At 50.6% G+C, this 26,282-nt stretch overlaps 1 protein-coding gene across 22 annotated transcripts in view; it reads left to right on the forward strand.

Annotated features, from left to right (window-relative positions):
- Positions 1 to 26,282, forward strand: part of TACC2 (transforming acidic coiled-coil containing protein 2) — a 213,132-nt gene that overhangs the window by 89,259 nt on the left and 97,591 nt on the right. For 21 of the 22 annotated variants that reach the window (XM_036898706.2, XM_036898710.2, XM_057506401.1 and 18 more), the window contains one exon: positions 17,642 to 17,767. The exons of the other annotated variant lie outside the window; for it this stretch is intronic. In XM_036898706.2, coding sequence (XP_036754601.2) covers positions 17,642 to 17,767 — 126 coding nt within the window. The remainder of the gene's footprint in view (positions 1 to 17,641; positions 17,768 to 26,282) is intronic. 22 annotated transcript variants of the gene reach the window in all.

Consider the following 26,282-nt stretch of genomic DNA (forward strand, 5'->3'; position numbering starts at 1 on the left):
CCCTGCCTTCCCTCCAAATGAAACTTTTCTCCAAACAACATGTTATATGGAACCCAAAGATAAGACAGATGAAAGTGGAATAGTTCTGGTTATAGGCGCTATGGTTGCCTTCCAGGCAGCGTTTAAGGTAACTCCAGAAACCCGAGGACTCTGGAGAAGATAGTTAAACAGCTGTTGCACTATTGCATTTGCTGAAAACATTCATACACACTACATTTCTACAGAGGCCTTGACCTTGTGCTCAGACTCAATAAACCTTAGGATGTAAAGATTCATTTAGCCCTGGATGCAATTACTAAGCACATCCTTCCTGCCTGTGATTCAGTCTTTTTCTGTAGATTCCAGGTATCCCAAGGGAGCAGAAATGTGAATCTTTCCTCCTCTGTATCAGCACTGCTGTTATCCTGGCCCGGAGCAGAAAGAGAAAGGCAATGCCCATTTACTACAGCTTGGGGCTTACAGTCTGGGCCACATTTCTGGCTGTGGCTGGGACCAGGACAGTGAGATTGGCTGAGAGTTTCTGGTGTGGACATATCCCTGTCATATGGCAAGATCTGAATCTCAATCCCCTGTGATGCTGGGAGCTCTTGACTTCACCTTCTAATGAGTGTGTCCTACGCTGTCTGAATGCTGGCTGCCCAACACCATTCACTGTTTGAATGTGGGGGGTACTTTGGAGAGGTGCTGGGGTCAAGCCTTCTTCAACCAGAGCATTTCTCCTGCAATGAACGATATTAGATGCTAGAAACATGTACGTAGAATACAAAGTACTTTCATAAAATCCTTCAAAGAGATTAATCACAGTAATAACCAGATACCTATTGTATCTGATTCTTATTGCTGTTGTAATAAATTGCTACAAAATTAGTGGCTTTAGACAATACAAATTTATTTTCTTTACAGTTCTATAGGTAAAATGTCTGACACGGCTCTCACTGGGCTGAAATCATGGTGTCAGGAGGCTGTGTTCCCTTCTGGAAGCCCTAGGCACCAAGGCGCTTCCTTGCTTTTCCAGAGGCTGCCCACGTCTGTGACTCACAGGCTCTTCCTCCATCTTCAAAGCCAGCAGCACAGCCAGCATCTTCCAGTCTCTCCCTGACTGCTTCCATTGTCCGCCCTTTCTCTACTCTCTTCCTCTTTCCCATCTAAGGACCCTTATGATTACATCGGGCCCACCTGGATAATCTAGGATACCCTCCCTATTTTAAGGTCAAATGATTACAACCTTAATTTCACTTATAATCTTAATTCCCCTTTGCCATGTAAAGTAATATATTCATTGACCTCAGGGATTAAGATGAGGACATCCTTGGGGTGGGGCGGGGGGCATCATTCTCTGTACCACACCAGTAGATTTCAGAGTACCTTTCCAGTATCATGAAGTATCCAGCAACTGGGGAAGGGCTGTTTCATGGGAAAAGGATGGCACTTGAATGCATCTTAGCTCTGCGCTTAATTGGAGTATTTTTCGAGTTCACAGAATGATGAGTGGGGTATGTTTTTTAATACAAGTGGATATGATCTGGAATTAGGGCACAAGGACACAGACGACGACATTCCAATTTTCACTTTACCAATAGCTGGTAGTATACATTTAAATAAATTAGCCTAATTGGGCCTCAGTTATCACATTTTGAAATGGGTACATTAATACCATACCAGTGAGCCTATGACAAACATGTGAATGAGGAATCTAAATTTCCATGAGAAATGTGACTCTTAGAAGCATGGTGTTTTTAAAAAAATAAAATTTTAGTGGAAGACCAGAAAAGTATTTCTTTATTCTATAGAGAATTCTTATTTGGGGCCATCAAGCCCTGAGCAGCTGTCTCTTTAAGAGGAAGAAAGGAAGCATTGAGTCATTTGAGTCTCCTGCCCTTTGGTCCCTGCATATAAAATATAGCAATGCTTTCTTGACACTAAACTTAAAATAGGAAGCCTGGTGTCCACATACAGCCAGAGGCTCTTCTTGTTTGGGGCCTAGCTGCAGACATTCCCAGAGAAAAGGTGAACTGTTGCAAAGGTGAGGGCAGGTAAGTGCCACTTCTGGGTGAGGTCTGTGTTAGCAGAGTTGATTTTGGGCCTTGTAAGAGGGAAAAAAAAAAAACAAATACCCCACAAAACACACATGCTCCTGGAAATATGGCTGCGGTAAGTGGTTCGGATTTAGTCTCTGCCAACTTCAGAGGGTACAACAGCCTAGGATGTCCACAAGCTTTGCAAGCTATAAGGGCACGGGGCACTCTAAGGCCAAGTGGTTGAGCTGCCTTAGTTCTAGGCAGGTGAAGGAAGAAGGGCCGGAATTTAGTTCCAAGAACAATCGAGGCACCATTTCATCCCCATCTTTCTGGGGTGGGCTCCCCACCCCGCTGCTGCCCAGGAAACGTGCTTGGAGCGCAGAGTTGGGACACCTGGCCTGTACTTGGTCTTCGCAGTCATTTCACACACCGGTGCCTGTAGTGGAAAACTAAGAACTGTAACAAATTCTCTTAACTCAAACTCCTGGAAGAAGTCTGCAGTGTGTTAAGGAGCTGCGGCCGAGACGCGCGTCCGTCTCTCCGACCGTCTCTCTGTCCCCTACTGGCTCCGCTGCCCGGGGGGAGGGCCGCACAGCCTCGCGGTCCCCTCGGATAGCCCGGGCGCGCCGCGGGCCGGCCCCGCGCATTCCTGACCGGGGAGGAGAGCCCGGCGGGCGCCCTGCGCGGGCAGCTGGCCGCGCGCGGGCCGGCTCGGAGCGCCGGCAGCTGGGGGAGGAGCCTGGCCCGGCTGCCGCCGCAGTCCCAGGCATTGGCCTTTTGTGCTGCAACTTTGCCCGAGCCCTTCGGGGAGGCGCGCCGTCAACGCGCCCGCTCCGCGCCTTTGCTCCGGGAAAGTTTGCGTCCCTGGGCCGGGCGGGCCGGGGAGACTTCGCGCCGCCGCTCGGGGGCCCTTGGGCAGTTGCGTCCCCGAAGGAAGGCGACTCCGCGCGAGCCATCAGCCATCGCCCCGGGCCTGTAAGTGCGCCGCGGCCACGGGAGGGCGGGCGCCGCGGGTCAGGGAGGAGCCCGGCGTCCCCAGGACCTTGGCTGCCAGACAAAGGCGTGCTAGAAGTGGTAGCCGAAGCTCAGTTTATCATTCCCCGAAAGGAACTGGCTAAGGGGCTCAGAGGGGCTGAACACACATTTGTGTCCCTTGCTGTTAAAGGAGCGAGTCTGCGGGGAGCCGGCGGGCCCAGGGCGTCTGCCTAGGAGGTTGGCTCCGTCGGGTGAGACCGGGCGGGACCCGCGCCCGGAGTCGAGGTGCCCGCCCGCGGTTGGGGTCTGCGCCGGTAGCCGGGTCTTCGCCCGCAGTTGGCGTCCCTGCCCGCGGTTGGGATCCGTGCCGGGGTCCCCGCCCCCAGCTGGCGGCCGTGCCGGTGGCCGGGGTGAGCGCCCGCGGCCGGCTCCGCGCCACCCGCTCTGGGCTCCTCCTGAGGTCGGGTGGTCCCCCCGGGCGGTCCACAGCGGCGCGCGGATTGGCCATAAAACTGCACTGGATTTCCTCCGAGTTTGGGACTTTTAAATTCTCCACTAGTTACGTCAGCCGGCGAGCGCGCTTCAGGGCTCCGGCGCAGCACGTGACCCACTGGCGCTTCCCCGCGGCGCCCTTGGCTCCCGGGCCCCGGCTTCCTCGGCTCTTAGGCGTCCTGGAAGTGCACCTTCCAAAGAACTGTGACTGGCCGCGCAGGCTCCGCGCGCCCTCCGCCGCAGGCTGTTGCCTGGTGTTCTCGCAACGTTGGTTGTACTGCTCCGTGCTTGTCTGGCTGTTGGGTTTCTTGCTGTTATGCTCAGGCTCTGTGAAATGCCAGGCAGGAAAGCGTGGTGGTACCGGGATGAACTACAGCTGAAAATGTGTCTCCCAGGCACGAGTAGACTGCGGAGGTGGAAATTGAGGCCGAATTCAGGGAAGGGCAGCCAGGGGCTTGGTTGGTGGGGGAGTGAGTGTGTGTGCTCATGTCTTCATACGTGTGTGTGTGTGTGTGTGTGTGTATCCAGGATGGTCCTGAGCCCTTTCTGTCTCAGTACATGGAAAATCAAGAGCCCTGGAGTGTTTCTGTGTCTTTTGTGCCAGAGGAGAGTGAAGCTTTGTCATGAGGTGGAGAACTCTCTGTTCTTGTTTCTCTGGGATTTCCTGTGGAGGCCAAATTTCAAAAACTGTTTTCATTGTATTTGGGAATGTTTGGGGCCATGTCCTGAAAAGGGGTTTTCATCCATTCAGATTCTCTGGTGTATTTCAAAGTTGAGTCTTCACCACTGTTTTTAGGGGGTCCATTATGTAGTTGGAACTTGGAAGAAGGATTTTCTTGGGAAGTGCAGAGAGTGTTACCTCCCGGGGCAGCTGGCGTTCCCATCCTGAGGTTGGTCAGCAGCCCTTCCAGAGAACAGGGCCAGTTTTGCTGGGCAGGTGAGGCGGAGGGAGTGGAGTCCCAAGGGGCTCCTTCTCACAGGCTCCCCCGGGGCTTGGCCATTCTGCTCGGAGGAGAGGGGGAGCCGGAAATCACTCAGGGACCGCCCTGCTTGCACCGGCACCGCAGCCAACCCTCAGCCTCTTCCTTGGCTCCTGCACTGTCACTAGTTCCTCATCAAAAGTTACTTCCTGATTCTCAGGTAGGCCAGGCATAGTGGAGCAGAGCACACACAGGCTTCACTGCCTACGGACATCCACAGAGTCCTCTGGGAAACCGGGACAGAATGGCCTCTGCTCCCTCTGTTGGCCTCCAGCCTATTTGTCTCTGTAAGCGTGAGCATTTAGAATATTTTACCTGGAGTGAAACTTTAAAGAACAGGGTTTCCAGTTTAGAGGCAAAAAGACTCAGAGAAGTTCAGAGTCTTGGCCAGGGTTACATGTGAGTGGAGGACTCAGACCCAGGAGCTCACGTTCCTGGCCTGGTGTTCTCCCAGCCAAGTCCGACAGCGTCTTTGGTTTCAACCTATTTTGTATGTGGCTGTTTACGTTTGTTGTTTCTGTGGAGAAAGACACTGCTGAAGGGAGGACATGGCTGGTTTGCAGGACCACGCCACATGGCATGGAGCCTGGGGGTAAAGTGGTTCAAGTAAGACACAGCCCCTGCTTTCAATGTGAGCGTACGCACATTAGGCAGCCTTTATGGTGAGGATAGGGCCCCTGTGGGGGATGTCTGGAAATGTACAAGGGTGTACTGGTTGTCCCATTGACTGGTAAGAACCCAGCATGGGACAGTCCATCACAACCTGGGACTGCCTCACCCAGAATGCCAGTAGCACCCCCTGAAGAGGACAGTCAGGGGTTTGAGGAATTGGCAGAGACCAGTTCTAAATGGGAAGACAGAGAGATGGGGATCTGTGGGATTGCTGTGCCCCAGGCGGCACGTGTGCGTGAGGCTGAAGAGACTGAGAGCTGGGTCAAGAGCATGTGTGTGAATGTGAGTGTGTGTGTTCTCCTGAGACAAAACTCTACAACCCAAAGCTTGGAGTAACTGTGGTTTGGGTTCAGCTGGCCCTGGTACCGTTTGCACTGACAATCCAGAGAGAGTTTAGGAAGCTGGTGAAGAGTCACTGACTAGTCCTGGTGAGAGGAGCAATTCTAAGAAGGTTGCAAGGCTGGGTCCCCTGGTCCCGCCTACTGTGACCTGTGACCAAGGCGTGTGAAATCTGCCTTGGAGGCTGGGTTTGTCTGCCTCTCCCCAGCTGAGGTCAGCTCTTTGTTTATAACCCCAATAATCATTTCCACAGCAACTCACTGTGATGACAAAATAGCCTGAGGATTATGAAATCATTCTGGAGAAACAAATGTCATGAAAAAGAAGACCTGGGGGAATAAATGGCCGCAGGAAGGGCCTTGGAAAATCGAGCAGTGGGACAAGTGAAATTCTTGGGGGCCTGGAGAGCAAGAATCTGCAAAGGAGTTTTCCTTTCAGATATGCCGACTACTGGCTGTGTTCCCTGTCCCTTCCTCTCCCGTCCACTCTGGTCTGTGGTTTCAATCTGCCCCTTGCCAAATGTTCATGCTGCCAATTAAGAGAAAGTAAAGTTCCCAAGACTGATTTTCTCTGGAGACAGGAGAGGCAGAAGGGGGAAAGCTCCCAGTTTAGTCACTAAGATCCTATACAGCTGACCTTTGACCAATGCTGGGGATGGGGGCACCTACCCTCATGCAGTCAGAAATTGGCCTGTAACTTTTGATCCCCCCAAAAAACTTAACTATTAACAGCCTACTGTTGACCAGAAGCCTGATCGATTACATGCACAGTTGATTAACACATATTTTGTATATGTATTATATGCTGTATTCTTACAATAAAGTAGGAGAAAAGAAAATGTTTTTTCAGATTGTCACAAATCTCCAAAAATTTTTCCAATATATTTAATGAAAAAAGCCTTATATAAAGTGGACCCACACAGTTCAAACCTGAGTTGTTGAAGGGTTCAAGTATGTTCAGCCTGCCACACCCTTACCAGCTGTGTGACCTTGAGCAAGTTGCTGGTGGTCTCTGAGTCATGATTTCCACCTCATTAATGGTGTGGATACCTAATCCTTGCCTACCAGGCTCACAAAGCTATGGGGACAAGTGAAATCATGTGCAAGAAAATACTTGGCAAACTGTAAAGTGCTGGGCAAATGGAAAGTCGAGTTAGTATTTTTCATCTTGTTATGATTAAAGGGATTTAATCAGGAGAGGTAGATATCCTAACACCTCCTATAGTGTATTTTTCTTGTTACTATTAGTACGTGAGAAGGAGAGGTGTGCTAGTCAGCATAGCTCTTGTTGGGTCGCTGGTTATCTCAGCTCCCTTCTTGTCCAGCCTCCCTTTTAATTGGTCTCTTCCCACTTTTCCCTAGAAAACAAGTAGACATAAAAGAATAGGAACCTCATGTCAGTTCTGCTCACAGAGAGCAAATCTGGAAGAAAATTGGAAAGAGAAAGCAGTGGCCTTGTTTACAGGTTTGCCGTTTACAGTCCCTTGATTCCTGTCACTGTGTGCTGTGTTCACAGGAGTCCTCCAAGGTCCTGGAGCTCTCCTGGTGTCTGTGTCCTTTAGGGTCTAGAGCTCCTGACCCATCTTCTTGGGTTTAAGGTCTCAGGATCACTGAGTTGGGGTCACATCTTGACAGCTCCCTGATGGGGACCCTCTCCAAATTGGAAGAGGTGGAAGGTGGGCCCTGTGGACCTCAGGAGCAGCCTCCCCTCTTTTTGTCCCTCCAAGCCTCAGGCATCCTGGGGCTGCCTGCCTCATGGGAATAGGAGAAGGTCCTCTGTGACCTTGCATACCTTGAACAGCGCTTGCTCCCTCGGGATTACCTGGCCCAGGAACCTGCATTCCTCAGATCCCCACTTTGAGCTCTCAGGTTGTCCTGTGGCCAGCTGTGTGCCAGGGTCTCTTGTGGAGGGCTGACAAGACCCTGCCTCATTTCTCCTGGCCTCCCTGCCTCGTGCTATCCCAGCCGAACCCATGTCAACCATCCCTTCTTGGGCCAGTGACTGCACGGGCTCCCCTCTGGAACTGCGGGGACAAGCCATTGCTCCTCAGATGGGGTCCAGACCTCATTGCATTTTGTGTGAGGGAGACTTTACTGAGGGGATTTTGCCACTTGTGAGGTTTTGACATCAGGGAACATCTGTGACCGTCATAAGATACTGAGGACGCAACAAGATAAAAAAATACAACTAAACCTTTGCTTTATATAACAAAGAAACAAACAAACAGGTAAATTTGTTCAGACTCTGGTTGGTTGTGAGCTGAGTTGCCTGCTCTCAGCTTAAAAAAGTTAGAGAGGAAGCTGGCTCTGGCCTGAACCAAGTGGCAGCAGGACCGCTCTGGTGGCCGCAGCTGTCCCATGTTTCTGTTTCCGTGCATGCACAGCTTCAGCAGATGCTTAGCGAACACCTCCGTTTGTTGAGGAGCTAATGTGAGATCGACACTGTGCTTTACATAAGCTTTGTGCACTTATCTCCTTCAACAATCTTGTCAAATTATGTAATTTGTCCCCATTTTACGAGTTCAGAAACTGAGGGTCGGAGAGGTTGATGGGCTTGCCCAGGGCTGCAGATGGCTGGCAGGTGGCAGCACTGGGTTCAGGCTCAGATCTAGAGGCTGCAGAGCCTGTGCTGTCTGTACAGCGCTGGCTGCCCTCCTGCCCCACGGACGGTCAGTTTGATGTCCTTGCCGGTGTTCTGATGGAGTCCAGGCACCTAAGGGTTCCAGGCACGGGCTTTTGGGAGAAGTAGGCACCCTTGGCTGGGATCTTGGCCCGGGAGGTGCTGGCCCATGCCCCAGGCATCTTCCCTTGGCTTTGTCCCTCTCATTAGGCAGACAACTATGTTATTGTTCACCTGACCCTATGGCTTCTCCAGCCTCTGGATGGGTTAATTTCTTTGTTTTTTGAAAAAAAAACAGAGGCTGCCATCTCCCTGCCTTGTCCTGTTGGAGTAACTTCCTCCCCTTGAGTTTGTCATAAACCCAAATCCTTGGGCTCCTCAACCCTGAGGGGTGTGGGAAGGACAGTAGCCCAATTTTGAGGTATGTGCCCCCTCCCACTACCAGGTCTCCCAGGGGCCTGGAGCCCTGGGTCGGCAGGCCACCCCTGCCTCTCACCCTTTAGTCCTGACCAGGAGCCTGGCCTCCGGTCAGTGTGTGCAGCGACCAGGGCCTCCTTTAAGCCGTCCTTCTTCAGCCAGACCGGGGGCCTGCCCCTCTAGAGCCTTGGAGTTTTCAGATCAGAAAATCACTGGGCTGGAAGGGACTGGAACAGCCCAAACCCTCATTTTACCAAGAAGGCACCTGCAGCCCCGGAGGAAGGCTCTTGCCCAGCAGCAGTGGTTAGAGCCACACCAGCGCCCTTGCTGGCTGCTTGCATACTTCCTTGGGGAGGCAGGCCCCACTAGGCATCTGTGCACACCACTCTGTTCATCCCATATAGTTGAGAGAGATGCTGCTGGGGGCCGTGGGAGGCCTGGGGTTGGAGCAGCCAGGATGGAGCTCACCTCAGTGTGGCCTTGGGAGAATGACTTCCCAGCTCAGAGGCTCCATTTGCACTTCCTGAAATGGGCTGTCACATTGCTCACAGTGACAAAGGGCTGCACAGTGCCTGGCACACAGTAGGTGCTCATAAACACTGGTTCCCTTTGCTTGTTGCCCCCTTTAACCATTCTGTGACCCCACTGATGCTCATGCAGAGCCTGGGGTGGGTGAGGGAACAGTGTGCACACCTGAGGGCACGCACCTGGGCAGGGGAGGCAGGCTTGCGGGCTATGAGTACTTTCAGAAAGCATGTCCAGATGTTCTCTTGGGAGAACAGTGTGCCCTGTTAGATTTGTACTGATGATGCCATCCTTTGTAGAGCACTTCCTGTGTGCCAGGCCCATTGCTAGAGAAATATTTACATGACTGGTCTTAATACCACTCTTTTTCCAGGCAGTGGTTGCCATTGCCTTCTTTGACAGATGGGGAAACTGAGGCTCTAAGGAGCCTTTCCACAAGATCACACAGCTATTCATTGCTGGGGTGGGGTTCAGGCTCCAGCCAGCTGACCCCAGACTCTGGCCCCCTGTCACCTGCCCCATACTGCCTCTAGGGAAGGGGGCTGGGGGCTTTCATCTACAAAGGTCCAGTACCCAGGCCAAGGGCTTACCAGGAGTGTGCAAAAAAATGTTTTGAGACCTTAACATATTTGGTTCCAAAATATGAAGAGCACAGCTCATAATTGAAATGGACAAATGTTCAATTTTTTAAGTGTCTATGAAATGTCATGTGATATCACTGTCATTGTTAGAATTCAGTTACCTATTTGATGCCACTGGCCTCCCTGTGGTTCTGTCTCTTCTGGTTCATTCATCCCAATAAACGTTGCCTTCTGACTCTGGACTGAGAATGTAGCAGGGAACCAGCTAGAGGGGCCTTGCCCTGCCACCTTGTCTGTCCTCCCAGGGTCCCCCTCCCTCAGGTTCCCTACTGGCTCCGCTGCCTCTCCCCACCTGCCCGGGGCACCCCCACCCCCAGGGCACCCCACCCAGGGCTGTGCAGCTGCACTTGGGAAGGGAGCCGCTGGGTGCCTGCTGGAGGAAGGGCCTGGGGACAGCATAGCTAACTGTAACAAGGACAGGGCCGGCAGCAGAAGGACTGAGTTCCTGCCCCTGTGTTTCTTTGCCAAATTACTTAATTCCTTGAGGCTCAGTCTTCTCGTCTATAAAATAAGTTGTCTGGCATCTGCATGGGGTTGATGGAGAATCATAAAAGGCAGCATTTGGTAAAGCTCGAAGATACTATACAAATACAAGTAGTTAAATAGTTTTTAAGTTACTTTTTTTAAAACTGAAGGCTAAAACTTTAAATTGGTGGGCTTTTTTATCATTAAAAAAAAAAATCTGGGAGTGAAAGATCTTCTCTCTTCTCCCTGTCATGTGCTTTAAATTTAGGATTTAGACAAACTGCTTTCCCCAGAGTTTTGTGGGAGCCATCTTCCTGTTAGCATCAGCCAGGCCCAGGGCATGCCGTGGGATTGCCTGGATCCTGGGCTTTTGGACCTGGATTCAAATTCCAACTGCTCTTCACCACTTCTAAGCGCAGGACGGGCAGGGGGTGCAAGGCTCTTCAGCAGTGCCTGGTAGATGTCAGCACTTAACCATGATAGCTACTCTTGGGTTTATCGTTTGTTGTTGTATTTATTATTTTTATTATAATTATTTAAATTTGTTACAGAATTTAGTATATATAAAAATGCTATTATCAACAATACACAGCGAGCTTGAGACCTTGACCAGGCCCCTCCACCCACAGGGTCTCGTGTTCCCCCTCAGCTCCTGGGAACATTGAACTCTCTGGTTTTAGGAATCCTGTATCCACTCAGCCCAACCCCTGTACCTGGCCCGTAGAGATGCCAGGCCACTGTCCCACCTTATCACATGCCAGGTCTAAAAGGGACGAGATGTTCTCCATTGTGACCAAGAAGGCAAAGCTTTGCCCACCTTGTGGCACCAGGGCCATGCAGCTGGTACAGGGAGAACACGCCTTCACCAGCAGAAGCAGAAGCCAAGCTCCGTGCACCTGCTCAGTACACTGGAGGGCCAGGGATGATGGTCACCGTGGAATGCCCAGGAGCACATCCAAAAGGGGTGTGCGTATGTGCCCACATGCTGTGGCTTCTCACCTTTGCCCACTGGGTCATGCCCACCTTGTAACCAGCCAAGAGCTCACGACGATATGAGATCTCAGAAGATTCCTTTTGGCTGACTTATGAAAGGCTCTGCTTTCCATTTTTAAGAAGGAGTGAGCAGATGTGGGCTGCATGGGGCTCTAGTCAGCTGAGTTGGTGAGAGCTAGGCCAGTGATTCCCGAAGAGTGGCCCCCAGTTCCCCGGGGCCTCTCCCTGCGCTTGGGTGCTGCCTGGTCATTGTAGGAGTTGTATATGACTCACTCTGTGTTAGAAAGAAGGTGGGTAGCACATCGAAACCACAGGCTCACTGACCCTGTTGCTTGGAACGATGTAAATCTGTTTAACGTGAACAGCTGACTTCTGAAAGGTAAGTATTCACTAAGTAACTGTACAGGAGGTCTAAGGCAGTATGTGTGAGGTGTGCAGTTACTAACCTGACTTTCCAGCTAATGGGATGTTCAAAGCCAAAGTCAACTTCGATTGCTCCCCGTGTTGCTTCCCTCGCACACCTGGTGCTGGGTGGATACCCTGAAGCCTCTTGCACAACAGAGCCCAGAGCCTACGCAGTTGCCAGAATCCCGTCCAGTGTGACCTGTCACTGATCTTGTTTTCACTTCTCCCCTGTGATTATTCTCTACTCTGGCTCCAGCGCTAGCCACTGAGAATTCTGCCACTTCCCTGCTCGTAATCTCTGATGGCCCCATCACCCCCAGAACAACAGATTCTTGCCTGACACTCCAGGCCTTCTCCTGGCTGGCCCAGGCATTTGGCTCACAGCTGCCCTTCAGTGCCACTCCAGACACATGCCACGTGCTGTCCTTTGGAACCCAAACTGGGCTCTGCGTATGCTGGGGAGTGGCTGTTTGCTTGCATGCTTTTGCTCAGAAAGCTTTTCTTTGTTACTGAAGTAACTTTCAATTTTACAGAAAAGTTGCAAAAATAGTACAGAGTACTCCCGTATTCCCTTTGCCCCGATTCCTTGATTGTTGCCATTATACCACGTGCTGTCATCCCCCTTCATTATTGTTACTCTTTTTCTGAATAATTTGAGAGCCAGTTGCAGACATGAAACTGCTCCTCTCCAAAAACCAACCCACACCACTCCAGTGTTCATTTCCCCAAAGCAAGGACCCTCTGGCACAATGCCAGTGCGTTGTGATCAAATCATGTCTTTAAACTACTGGGAACGGGATGTGCTATGCCACCACGCCACCCCATCCTCAGAGCCCATTCCAGTTGACCAACCCTGTCTCTTTTCCCTTCTGATCCCGGATCCAGTCCTAAAGCGTGTTGCGCTCTGTGCGCGCCTATGCGTGCAGGCTCTTCTTTCATTGGAAGAATTCTTCCATCTTTTCTTGGCTTTCATGACCTATAAGAGGAAAGTTCTTTCATTCCGAGTAAATCCCTCATCTCTGTCTACCTAAAGTCTCCTCATGACCAGACTCTGGCTGTCCATTTAGGCGGGGACCCCGCAGAAGGGATGTAGATCACATCCTGGGGTGCCCAGGGAGGCCCAGCCACCACCGTCATCCTGGTCCACACCTGGCCAAGCCAGTGCCTGCAGCTTTCCCCACCCCTCAGCATCATTTTCCCCTTTGTAATCCACTGGTATTTGCTGGGAAGGTAGCCCGGGGCCACGCCGATGTCCTTTACTTCTTTCAGCTTCCAACACTTCCCCCGCCTTAGCGCCCTTTGATGGCGCCTGCCCGAATCCACTGCCACTCTGATGGTTCTTAAATGGTGATTTTCTATCTTCATCATTCCTCCTACACTTACTAATTGGCATTGGGCTGTCAAAAGGACCTTTCACTTCTCCACCACTTGTGCATTCGCTCATGTCTTTTTATTTGTATGAACTCGTGGGTTATTACTTTACTTGAACAGTTATAAAGCATTAGTATCCGTATTTTTTTTAATGCTCATATAGTCCCAAATTTGGTCCGTGGTAGCCCCATGGAGGTGGCTCTTATATCCCTTTGGCATGACTGCTCTCAGCAGACAGAGCTGGGAAATAGATGTGTATGTATGCGTGCACACGCGCACCACACATGCACACACACACACACTCATCCTGTTGTATCTAGTTCTGTGTCATCTGATGCCTCTGATTGTAACCCGCCTGCGAGTTCTCTGGGGCTTCACCACCTTTTGTATGTGTGCACCCTCTTCTGACTGGGCGAACCAGGCTCCCGTTAGCCTGGACACGGTCGATTTCCTGCTGTCTCCCTGCAGATAATGATTTCCTGAAGACCCTGGGCTCCTCTCCATGCCATTGCAGCTCCATCCCCTCTCCTGTGCCCCCTCCTTGCCCTTTCAAGGGAAGGGAAGGAATTTCGCTGGCTTTCCATCTGAACCACCAGGACAGAGGGAGGGAGACACTTTTGCTAAATCAGGAAAGCCCTGTGCACGCAGCTGTTGGAGCGCATTGCTTGCTCCGTCCCTCACAGGGCCTTCCTAGATCACCCCAGCCTGAAGCCGGCAGTGTGTTCAGTTACTACCCTTCACAGTTCTCCTTGCTTTAGACTTTCAGCTGGCAAGGCTCTTGATCAGCCTGTCAGCTCTGGAGTGAGCGATCCCCGTTTCTTTCTTAAATCACTTTATCGAGGTATAGTTGTCTTATGAGAAGTTGTGCATATTGAATGTATGTAACTCAGCGCATCTGGGGATAAGTAGGCACTGTGAAACCATCACCGCCAGCAAGGCCATAAACATACCCATCACCTCCCAGTCTCCTCCCACCCCTATTATTACCGCCGTTATCATTATCGTCAGTGGGCCCCATTTAATTCAGCCTGGTGCCGCCTGGGTCCCGTGCGTGGAACTGATGATGTTGCTTCTTGGCCCAGAATGTAGGCGTCTTCCTCCCTGAAGCAGAATCTCCTCTGCTTCAGTCTCTGAGGGGGGGTGACTCATGGCCCTTGGGAGAAGCGCTTGTTGATACAAGCTTCCCTCCCTGACATTCCAGTGGAAAATCAACCCTTTGCTGGCCTAAGTTTATAGTGGGCTGGCCCTAGCAGCTGGTCGCGGCAGCAGCTGGTGGTTCAAATCTCTTGCAGAAATTCTTCCCCTCTGAAAAATGTCTCAGTCACTTTAGTTCCAGCACCACCACGAGTAGAGTTTAGAAGCCATTTATGGCATCTTACCAGTTGGTCCAAGAAGAACTGTTTTGTAAGAATCCCTCCACTTACCCAGAAGTCAGCTCTCCCTCATCCTTATCAGCTGGAACCTAACGGGATCATAGGAAGTAAGAAAGCCCCCAGAGCTGACCGATGGTACGATGTGAATTTGGCAAGTCTTTTTTTTTGTTAGCAGTTCCATACGGTTTGATCTATCTATCTATCTAGGTGCATATACATATATATTGCAAAATTACTGTGATTATTGCATGGGAGGTTTATAAACTTTTATCAGAGTTTATTAACTCTTGATTTGTACACTGTTCTAACCCCATCAGCTATAGTTCTTCATCTGCACTTTAGAAACAGAACCGGGAGGCATTAGGGAAGAGTCAGGTGAGTTAGAAAGCAGAGTGCTGGCCAACAGCCCACGAGGGGGGGACAGGAGTTCTCTGTGAGCCTGCAGTCAGTGCCTCCCCTTAATAGACGGAAAAGCTAATGCTCAGAGAGGTCACGTGGCTGAGAGCCCAAGGTGGGGCCAGTCTATAACCCAGCCCTGATGACTTCATGTGGGATTGTTTTCTTAGTGCCATAGCATACTTCCTCCCTTATGTCATAGTCACTTAGGAAGCTGATTGTGTGTCATTGAGAAAACATTTAATTATGTTCAAGATTCTCTGTTCAGAAAAAATCAAGATAAGTATCTAATACGCTTGAAAAATAATTCCCTCCTAAAGAGTTAGAACAAAAATGCCATCCCATAGGATGTGTAGGCAGACATCTGTTACCCAAAAGACTCTCCACTGGGACCTTCATTTTCTCTGGTGCTGCCTCAGGAGTGAGGTGGGGCTGTGTTCCTGCGTTGGGATGAGGCTGACAAGTCTAGGTCCTCCCCGTGGAAAATGTGAATACAGACACTGGGAAAAGACAGCATTGCTCTGATTGTCCTGTCTTTTAAAACTTTCACTGAGTTACATGCGAACTGAAGTGGTTCCCTGGCACTTAGAATTTCTTAAATAAGTTTTCACATGTTTTGCTTAACCTTATGTGGTTAGCAAAGAACTAGAAAATAGAGTTAAACTCTGCAAAGAAGAAAGTGTTCATAATTTCACTACTAAAGAGAATTACCTTAGGCGTGTCCTCCCACATTGCTTAGTGCTCATTCACTCTTACCCTGCTTCCTGTGCGTTTGGACACATGCGTACACATGTACATATGTATGCACACAGACATATATATCGATATACACATGCACATGGATCATGCTGTCAATAGTTTTTAAACCTATTTATAGTTAATAGTGGACATACTTATCTCTAGATACATGGAGATCCACCTCATTTTTTTAAACAGCTACAAGGGAGTCCATTCTGTGCCTGTGCCTTAATTTAACTGTCCCCTGTTGTCAGAAATTCTGGTTATTTCCATTTTTTTTTCCTGTTGAAATAGAGCTACGATCAGCATCTTTGCTCCCATCCTTAACCATCTCCTTAAACTGAATTCTTGGAAGTAGAATGGCTGTGTCAATGGAAAGGAAGTCTTTTATGGCTTTCAGTGTGTGTTAACAGAACTCCTGGGCAGTGTTTTTCCACTCAGGTTTTATGACTTTGGAAAGTCGATATTGCCTGTGGTTTAGGATTCTCTGTTCAGCGATCCAAAGAGTCCCTGTCGCTGTGCCTCCACACGCTGGCACCGTCCTTCACTTGGCCTTGCACCCCTCTCTCTGACTCCCTGGGTGTGGCCATCGGGCCCCAGGGCCATGTTCCGGGGGTTTGGAATGGTAGGTGGAGAGGAAGAAGGAAGCATAGACGATCCGTGGCAATAAATAGGAGGATGCAGGCACAGGCATGTGCTAGGCTGAATCTTATTTAGAACCTCGTTCCAGGAAATTCACAGTGAGCCTTCCAGCCTCTCATTCATCTTAATGCCAAGGGCAGCACTTTGTGGCTGAGCATTTGATAGAAGCTTTGGGCTGATCATTCAGCTGAGGGTCAAGTCCGAGTCCCTCACCCCGGCCTTGGGATCTGGCTCCTGTCCACCTCTCTCCTTCCTAGTCTTCCTTATCTACACTCTGGCTACAGTGACCATTTTGTATTCTTCCAGAATACTAAACTCCTTCCTGATTTGGGGCTTGCAGATATGTGGGTCCTGTCCTGGTGACACTCTCTCTTTTACTGTTCCCCCCTTTGGATACACCCTAGTGAAGAACATGGCTCCTGCAGTCAGGTTTGGCTTTGTATCCTTTACCAGCTGTGAAACCCGGACAAGTTACTCAACGTCCTCGTGCCTTAGTTTTCACATCTGCAAAATGGGATAATGAGAGAACCCACTTCACAGGGTTGTTATTATGAGGATCAAATATGGTGATATCTGTGAGCACTTAGAATAACAGTTCCTAGCACATAGTGTGTCTCAGTAAACTTTCACTGTTACTGAGCCATCTGGCTGGCCTCCGCTTACCTCTCCACATGGAAATTTTTCCTGATTCACCCACGCTGGACTGGGACCTCTAAGTTGATACTGTCGTAGCTGTCTATACCTTTCCTTCTAGCGCTTACTATTGTTTCCAAATAAATGAGCATTTAAAAAAATGTCTGACTCTTGCCTAAGACTGTAAACTCCAGGAAGGCAAGACCACCTCTTTCTTGTTCGCAACATGACACTGGTATTCAGTCAGTATCTGCTCAAGGAATCAAAGTAATTATCCTGTTACTTATAGCTACAGCCAAGTTCATCTGAAAGAAAAACTCCCAGGCCTCCCTGAGGAACTAATAAGATGCACCCAATCATGAAAGGGGTTCCCCAGCTGAGTGAGCTGATGTGTGTGACCAGCAACAGCGTAGGGACCTGTGTCCCTCCCAGCTTTCAAAGCCAGACCGCTCTTGGAGGTCGCCTGGCACTGACCTTCTCAAAGGAAGAAGGGCACTGTTATTTAAATTTCTAACTCACTGTAGATAAATGCTCTTGAAAATATAGTTAAGTGAATTACTAGGAAATGAAACAAAACTCACGGCCGGGATGTCTCAAGCTGAGCACTGTTGACATCCAGGGGCAGGTGATTCTTTGTTACGGGGCTGTCCTGTGCATTACAAGATGCCAGGCAGCACCCTGACTTTTATTACTAGATTTAACAGACAAAATTACTCCATCACGCTGCTCTGAAGGTTTCCAAACATGTAGGCCAGGTTCCTGTGCTCTCTTCGTCGGCGGTGCCACACGCCTCCTGGGCCAGGGCCGCCTCTGGGACACACCTGGAGCAGCTCTGACCCTCATTTATGGAAACTGAGGCCATATCAGGGTCCAGATAAAATGTGCTCTTATCACATGTTTAAACTTTGAGGAACATGTCTGAGCCTTCATTTTTCCTCTCTCCCTAGTTCATCTACAGCAGATGGTGTCATCCAGCCAGTGGTCCTTGGAGACCTGGAAAACCCACCCTTAGCTGCCTCTTCCCACCACGGTGATGTCATCAGCCAGGTGTCCACGGATCTGACAGCCCGGAGGTATGGTGGGGGCTGGGCCTGGTGCTGGGACCCCAGGGCCCATCCCTGAGGTTGCCCCCCTCCCCGCCACCCCCATCCCTACACAGGTCTGAATGCCTCTCCTGCACAGGGCTGGGGCCTCTTCTTAGGGCCTAAGGAGTGACCTGAGGGGACACCAGGAAGACCCCCAACAAAGGCCATTTTAGAGACTTGTTCCCTTGCGGTCACCAGGGCCCCCCATTTAAAGTAGAAGTCCTCCAGAAGAGAGCATGTACTATTTGTATCTTTCAGTGCCTCTAAAGTCCCCTCCCAGCCCAGAAACTGTATTGTATGTATGTATGTATATATGTATGTATGTATGTATGTATGTATGTATTATTTATTTATTCGTTCATTCATTCATTTATTTTTATTAAAGCATCATTGATATACAATCTTATGAAGGTTTCACATGAGCAACATTGTGGTTACTACATTCACCCATATTATCAACTCCCCCCACCCAAGCCCACTGCAGTCACTGTCCATCAGCATGGTAAATGCTATAGAGTCCCTACTTGTCTTCCCAGAGACTGTATTTTAAATGACTCACCCCGTGCCTGACTGTAGCCAGTCTGCTCTAAGGCACCCACAGAAGGCACTTCCTGTGCTCCAGGCACCATGCTAAGCATCACAGGGGTGTCTCCACATCCCCCAAACACCCCCAGGAGGTGGGAGGTTCTGTTATGACTTCCGTTTTGCAGATGAGCAAATCGAGGCTCAGGCACATTAACATTCAAGGACACGTAGTAGGAAGTGGCAGAGCTGGGCTTTGAAGCAGGTCCAGGTGGACTGTCAGGCCTGAGTTCTGACCTTCTCCACTGGCTGCTGGGAGAGCCACGTTTCCTCCTTCCACCCGCCATGGGGTCCCATCTACGTCACTGGCCTCTCTCAAGTTCCAGGAAGACAGTGCACGGTAGAGAAATGGGTCATGTATGACCGTGACCAAGAGCCATCACAGGATGAAGGAAGCAACCAGTGACTAAATTCTGATTCTATCAGTGCTGAGAACTTGGCCAGCTTTCTGGCTTTGTTTCCCAGTAGAAAGGTTCAGGTAGATCTGTGTGCCAGTGAGTGATTTTCATGCCTTGCCAGGGTTATTGAACATTTGTTGTCTTGTTTTTGCTGGAAATTTGTGGAAAAGAGGCCTGTTTGGTTGGAGCAAGGACTGGTCTGGCTTTGGCCATAACTGCCTCCACAAAATACTCATTATTCGCAGATCCCGTTTGTGAATTTGCCTGCTAAGATGTAACTGTAACCCTGAGATCAGTGCTTGTGGCTTTTTCACGGTTATTTGTGGACATGTGCAGAGCAGCAGAAAGTTGGCGTCGCCCAATGTGCACGTTCCCAGCTGGGCTGGAGCAAGGCGGTGCCCTGTGCCCCAGCTGGGGTTCTCATTCTGCAACCAGCGTCCTTGCACAGTGCAGTTGGTGCCACATTTTTGTGATTTTCTCACTTTGTTGATGATCACACTATTCAAGATGGCCTCCACGTGTAGTGCTGAAGCTCAGGCTGGTGTTCTAAGGGCAAGAAGGCTGAATGTGCCTGATGTAGAAAATACGTCAGATAAGCTTCGTTCAGGCGTGAGCTGTGGTGCTTTTGGCCATCAAGCCGATGGTAATGAAGTCACTAATGCATAGTAAGTGAGAAGTCTTTGCACAGAGTTACACATAAAACAAGGCTATGTATTGATCAGTTGACAAAAATGTTATGACCAGACGCTTGCAGGATCCCTGCATGTCCCCTAGGAGCAGAGGTTCAGAATTGACTCAGTCAGTGTCTGCAGTGACTTTGTAGAAGACAACTACTGTGAATAACAAGATTCAGCGGTACTTCACCTTGCCGATCTGCTGGGGGGACTAAGAAGGGCTTGCTGGGTGTGCGGTGGCAGCTTTATAACCATAGCAGTCACCCTGCCCCCCACCCGCCGTCTTAGTCTGCTCGTGCTGCTAGAACAAAGTACTACAAATGGGGTTTATCTGTTGTTCACAGTTCTGGAGGCTGGAAGTCCAAGCTCGGGATGTCAGCGTGGGCGGGTGAAGGCCTCTTCCAGGTTGCAGACTTCCTGGGGGTTTCTCACATGGAGGAAGGGTGAGGGGGCTCTGCGGTCCCTTTTAATAAAGGCACTAATGCCATCATGGGGCTCCACACTCATGACCTCATCACCTCCCAAGGCCCCGCCTCCTCATACCATCACCTTGGGGCTCAGGATTCCAACATGAGAACAAACATTCAGACCCAAGCACCACCCAGGGACCCCCTCTGCATCCTGTTTAGAGTGGGAACGGGAGAGGCACAGGGTGAGGTGCGGGGCGGGGAGGCGGGCTGGGCAGAGGGGAAGGTTGCCACAGTCCTCTTGAGAGGTTTGCCTCCTTGCAGGAGCAGGCTTAGTAGTCTTAAGTTACAAAATTAAATTAAAATTAAAATATTAAAAATGTGGTTTTTTTGTTTGTTTGTTTCTTAGTGGGGCTGGTGAGCTTGCTTTAAGCTACCTGAGAGAAAACCAGAGCAGGCCTTTCTCCCTCCTTCCCTATTACTTGATAATTCTTTGGTGCCATAGCCTTCCCTCCCAAGAAGTCTTCTGGAATAGGAAAAAAGAGAAGGCACCCCATCTCAGAGGCAGTTCAGAAATAAAATGAGAGATTCTGACACGTCCCTTTCTTTTATTAAAGCCACTGGAGGATATCAAACCTGCTCCGTCTCGGGGAAGAGCCTGTGAACCTGCTTTATGTGGTTGAGCTCCCAAAGTGCTTTCAGCATCTCTGGGTGGCACAGGAAGCTGGGCCCAGAACTTCAAGAACATTCTGCAAATAACTAGAATGCCCTAGACCACTTGTACTCCCATCTGTTCAATATTTTCAGTATTTTTTAGAAAATAGAAATGTTTTTCAAATGAAACCTTCCAGCTATACCACCATTTATTAAACAGGGAAACAGAGCACTGTACGTCCTGGAACCTCCTGTGTTTTTCCTACAGTCAGGAGTATAGGCAGAGGGGTCTCTGCAGAGCTGGAGGACTCCGGTGGACACAGCTCAAACTCTGCTCACCAGACTCATGTCCGCGGGGGCCAAAATTCAGTGTGCTTCAAAATAGCCTGGTCACAGCACAGATTGCTGCCCCACCTCTTGAGTTTCTGACTCTGGAGATTTGGGGAGCTGCTGCACCCCCGAGTTTCCAACTCTGGAGGTTTGGGGAGGGGCCTGACACTTTGCATTTCTAACAAGCTTCCAGGTGGTACTGCTTAGCTGGGAGAGCCGCTGGGAGAGGCAATCTTGTCGGGATGCTCCTCCCCTCACCTGCCTGGCTAGTCAGCCTCTCAGGATCAGAGATTCCTGCCCCAGCAGATGGGGGCTGGTTTCTGATCTCTGCCCTTAGATGAAAGAGCCAGGAGCAGGGGCCGCTCCTGCTCAGCCTCATAGTCCCCTAGAGTTTCCCAATTCAGGAATGAACTTACAGAGTTTTCCAACGTTGAAATTGCAGGGGATTTGTACTGACTTGCAACCTCTGATTTTCCTCTTGCTCCCAAATCGTGTGGTTTATTTTGATTTCGTCTGTTTGCACAAGTTTTTTGTCTCCCCGTTGTGCATGAGAGGATTTAAGTATCTCAAAGTTTAGCCAACTATTTAGGCGAGCACCTTATTAAAAACTGAACGCTGAAGTGGAGGTATTATTATTTTTTTAATTTAGAAAAGGGTTCACCCACCAATCTTTGCTAAATAACAGAGCTTCTTGGCATGTATTTGTACAGGACTTTGGAGTTTCCAGTATCCAGCTGGCTGCTGTGAGGTTGAAGCACATGAGTTGCCACATTGGCAAGTTTCAAATATTGAGAATTTCACGTGGTTCAAACACACGTGATTTTGTTCTTGGTTTGGTTTTTCATGGTTCTTAAGCAGCTTCATCTGTGTAGGTAGATAATGACTTTCTGAATAAATAGTTAAATCTTGGGTATCTGAGATCAGTTTTCTTTTGTCCTTGGGCTTCTCCATAACCAGGGCCCAACGGGGCACAGGAGGAGTCTTGCACCTGGGAAAGGACCCCAGGAGCTGCTGGTAATGGTGGTGGGAATTAATGATGATCTGACCCAGATCAAAGCCTCTCATACAGTGCTGGGATGGTATTTAGTACTTCTCCTGTAGTTAATATTTTCCTTTCTGATTAAGTTTTACTTGGGCCAAGCTTTAAAGTAATTTCCCTGACTTGAGCACAGACTCACTCTGTGAAGGGAAAGAACTGACAAATGGGGTCCGGGGTAACTGTGCCAGCCAGCCCATGACTGCACATGCAAGGTCAGCTCTGTTTAAGGGCTTTTCACACTCTTTGTGGGCCGGGGTTCACAGGCTGGTTTATCTCGCTGGAGGCTAGAAATAGCTCCGTGTGCCTGCCCCGGCGTTTCCAGCCCATTCTCAAGCGTCCCTGGGTACCTTCGGATGTGGGCTCAGCTGCTCCTGGGGGCTGCATCTCGGAGGTGCTTACACCGTCTCTCCCATCTTTAAGACTCGCTTTATCAGAACCCAGGCGTCTGTGGGATTGACGTGCTCAGCTCGACCAAGCTTAGGTCTCCAACCCAACAATTTCAAAGCACTTTCCTTCCTCTAGTTTGCGTCTGACTTTCCGTCTGAGCTGAGTCTTTGCCCTTAGCTCTTGCCCCATTACACGATCGTGTGCACTCAGGGATCGGAGGAGAAAAAATCAAGAGGCCTGTTGTGCTAATACCTTCCAGATGGTGATACGAAATGGGAGATAAGCTGCTGTCGCCCATTGGGCCTGACAGGATGTGATATGTTTGGCTTGTACCTTGGGGTCGTTATCACCTTCCCGTGACAGCCAGGGTCACTCTGGTGTTTGTCCTTGTCCGGGGCTTCATTTGGCAACTCCAGCTGATCTCTCCATTCAGTGAGGGAATCTGCCAAGAAGGACTCAAAAACCCTGAACAGGGGAATCAGAAGTCGACAGTTGTTGCCAGCATCCCACTACAGCTGGACTTGTAGGGCTAACGGCCTGAATGCCAGCCCGGAAGCCACAGCGTCTGTGTTTCTCAGGTCCACTGCGGGTGGAGACTGCAGCCAAGTCATTACTGGGACCCGCCATTGTTTCTGAGGACCTTGGTGAGGTACCAAATCAGGGATGGCACTCTCTGACCCATTACTTAGTGGCTCCCTGGGATCTGTGTTGAGAAGGATTCTGAGGTCTTGTCCAGGAAAGAAAGCTTTGATTAGTAAGTCATGTCTGTCTGCTGAAAGCATGGTGGATTATGTGCCCTCTTTCTGTTAACTCTTTTCTTAAAAAAAAAGCTTAAATTAACATTTCCTCATCCTGCAAAAGTATGAACACTGTGAATTTAAATTCAGCTTCTTTGTTATTCCAAATCAAGCTTGGAAAACATTGATTAACTCCTTAAATGGGAAAAGGGATCTAGGAGTTTTACAACTAGAAAGGAGATCGCATGCTCTACCCTGGCCATTCTCCAGGGGAGGAGATCAAGGACAGGAGGGTGAAGTCCAAGGACAGTGCAGGTGTGTGGACCCATCTCCGCAGGCTGGGCAGCTGTCCGGGAGTTCCCGGTGAGGGCTGGGCGTGGTGCTGGGCAGGGCAACGGCCACTCCCGGAGAGTAGTATCTTTAATAAGGTCACAGCTGGTGGTGGGCTGAGCTGTCCTTACCTGCTTCTTACCTCTGCTCTAGCAGCCTCACCCTCTGGAAGCTCTGGGGGGTTAGAGGGGCCCTAAGGAAGTTCCTCCTTGGGGACCGGAACTAGGGCTGGCTGCACGGGTGTGCGGCCCAGGCAGCTGCCCAGGGCCCCGCTCAGTGGGGCCCCGTGCCTGGGCCCGTGTCCTGCTGTGGCCTCTTGGAGTTCCTGATCCTTTTGGAGCACAGGGCTCTGCCTTTTCACTTCGCATCCATCTCAGGCCAATTTGCCCACAGATTGGGTTGTGGTCCTGCCTCAGACATTTGGACTCTGGGGTTCAAAGAAGACAGGACAGCTGTCCACTGACGGGGGCCTGAATGTTTGGAGGCCAGGGGCAGGAGGGAGGGAGCTGCCATGTGTGGTGCCCTTGTTCTGTGCCTGCCAGAGACCGCGGTGGTTGGGACTCTAGGAGGAAAGAAGGACACCTTAGCAGAAAATGGGATACTCAGTGGTTGGGGTCCAGCCCAGCCTGGTGGTCCAGGGGCATGGTTACCCCATCTGGTTTGGGGGCTTCCTTGTCTGGATGGCACCTCAGTGTGACTGTGGGGTGACCTAGGAGGGGGTCTGAGAGAGGTAGGTAGGCATTCAGGGGCAGGGTCTGCTTGAGCAAAGACACCGAGGCAAGAAACTGCCGAGCATCAGGGACCAGCCTGTGGGGTTAGGAGCAGGGAAAGGAGGGAGGGGACAAAGTTGGGGTGTAAGTGCCCGGTGAGCAAGGCCAGGGAGTGTCACCTGAATTCCAAAGGTTTTAAGCAAGAAGGTGACCTATCAGGATGCAAGTTGGGTCATTCTGATGTCTGAGAGGGATGGATGTGAGGGTACAGAAGGTGGCAGGCAGAGTGGATGTGCAGAGCCCTGCTCAGAGAGGTGGCCAGGACACAGAGGACAGATGCCAGAAGGAGAAGGGAGGTGACTTCATCAGGAAGGGGAGATGATGGGCCACGGAGGTGAGAGAACCCGAATAGTCCAGGACAGCCTCAACTGCTGTGCCAGGACTGGCAATCCAGAGGTGCCCCCAACCAAGCCATGAAAATTTGGTGGAAGGATGAGGTCTAGGAAGGAAGAGAGGGAGTTCAGTTGGGGACCCTGGGGCCAGGAGGTGTCTGTGGGTGCCCGTGTGACAGAGCTGCGGTCGTGAGTCACCAAGCGTTTCCCTGTTTTAGCCTGACCTCCCGGCTACCGGGGGTGGGCCAGCAGCAGGCTGGAGGCCAGCGGGGAGGGAAGGCTCCATCTTTAAAAGAGCCATAGAGTCATCTGTTTGGGGCCTTGGCTAATGGAGCAGGTGTGGCCAGGAGGGTGGGGCTGGCAGTGGGGTCAACAGAAGGAGGGGTGCAGGGGGCTGGCATCACAGGCTGTGAGAGCTGCTGAGCTGAGGGCAGCCCCAGGGTGTTTTCTGTGGGGAAATGCGTGCAGCAGGGGACACCCTCAGCAGTGGGTGATTGCCACTGGGCTTCACCATTTGGAGGTGGCCTTGTTCTGAGGCCACAGATCCAAGGCACTGTCCCCCCTCACTTTCTTCTGGAAGGGACAGAAATCTTTCCTTGCACTTTGATAGAGAACCCTTAAAGTCACAGAAGCACACACTTTTATCACTTGTCCTGTTTGCATTCCTAAGTAAAATCTTCATGGGTGTGCAGAGGAAGGTGCAGGGCAGGTAGAAAGCCAAATTTTAGACTGATAGTTTGAGTTTGTAAGTGGCCTATTCACTACATACGAATACGGGTAAAGGTGGGCTCCAAGGTGTGAACATGGCTCTCTTAAGGAGCTTAAAAATCCCCGATAGTTTGCATGATTCATTTTAAGCCATTCCTTTACAAAATATATTATTTCAGCCACTGTACAAGTTGGTATAAATAACAGTTTGAACAACAGAGGCATCACTTCATCTGTAAACCCACTTTTAGCTTTTGCCAGATTCAGTCCAGACACTTACTGTCATTTTTGTTCACCTGTGGATTGGCCCCTCTCCGCACTTACCCAGAGCGTTACTCTCCAATCTCTGTTTTTCTCCTGTTTCCATGGGGAGGACGGCAACCCAGGTTCCCGCTCTGTCTGCGCCCTCAGCACCCGGCCTGGTCCTAGCGGGTCTGGACACCCTGGTTCTCCCTCTGCCTGTACTGAGTGCTCGCTGTGGGTGGCCTGGCTCGGTGCTGGGGTGAATATGATGGATGTGGCTCCTGTCCTCATAGAATTCAGGGTTCGGTCTCCCCAGTGGTCTTCAAGTCCTCAGTGGTCCGTGTCACCAAGGAGTGTAAGGGTGTCCAGGCGGATACTAGGGAGTCCATTAGAAAGCAAACATGGAGGTGTTAAGGAATTGGCCCCTGGGTTCATGTCCCGGCTCCACCATCTACTTGCTCTGTGACTTTAGCTGAGTGGCCTCACCTTCTCTCTAGAGTTGGGATGATGGGGATGATGGCATTTGCCTCAAAGGATTGTTGTGAGGGTTGCCTGCGACCGTATATGTCAGGCACTTAGCATAGGACCAGACAGCCAGTGCTGAGCACGCGGATCAGCACCCAGAACAGGGTGCACTGGACCAGACAGGACTGAGCACCCAGTGGGGGTGAGCTCCTGCCATTTTGTAGCTGTTGGTCAGTGATACCCAAGCCAAGACATGGAGCTGAGGAGTGGCTGGCCCAGCGAGTGGGGAGGCTGCAAGCCCGGGAGCAGCACAGGTGGGACTGAGGGAGGCCGGCAGGTGAGGGCAGTGCAGGTGGGGTTGCCGCAGAGGCTGCCTGGCAACACCTGCTCCACTTCCACACGGACCTGGCGTGAGACTGAGGACTCTCTCAGTGGGTTGGGGGTGGG

This window comes from Manis pentadactyla, chromosome 8 (assembly GCF_030020395.1).
Source record: "Manis pentadactyla isolate mManPen7 chromosome 8, mManPen7.hap1, whole genome shotgun sequence".
Classification (NCBI taxonomy): domain Eukaryota; kingdom Metazoa; phylum Chordata; class Mammalia; order Pholidota; family Manidae; genus Manis; species Manis pentadactyla.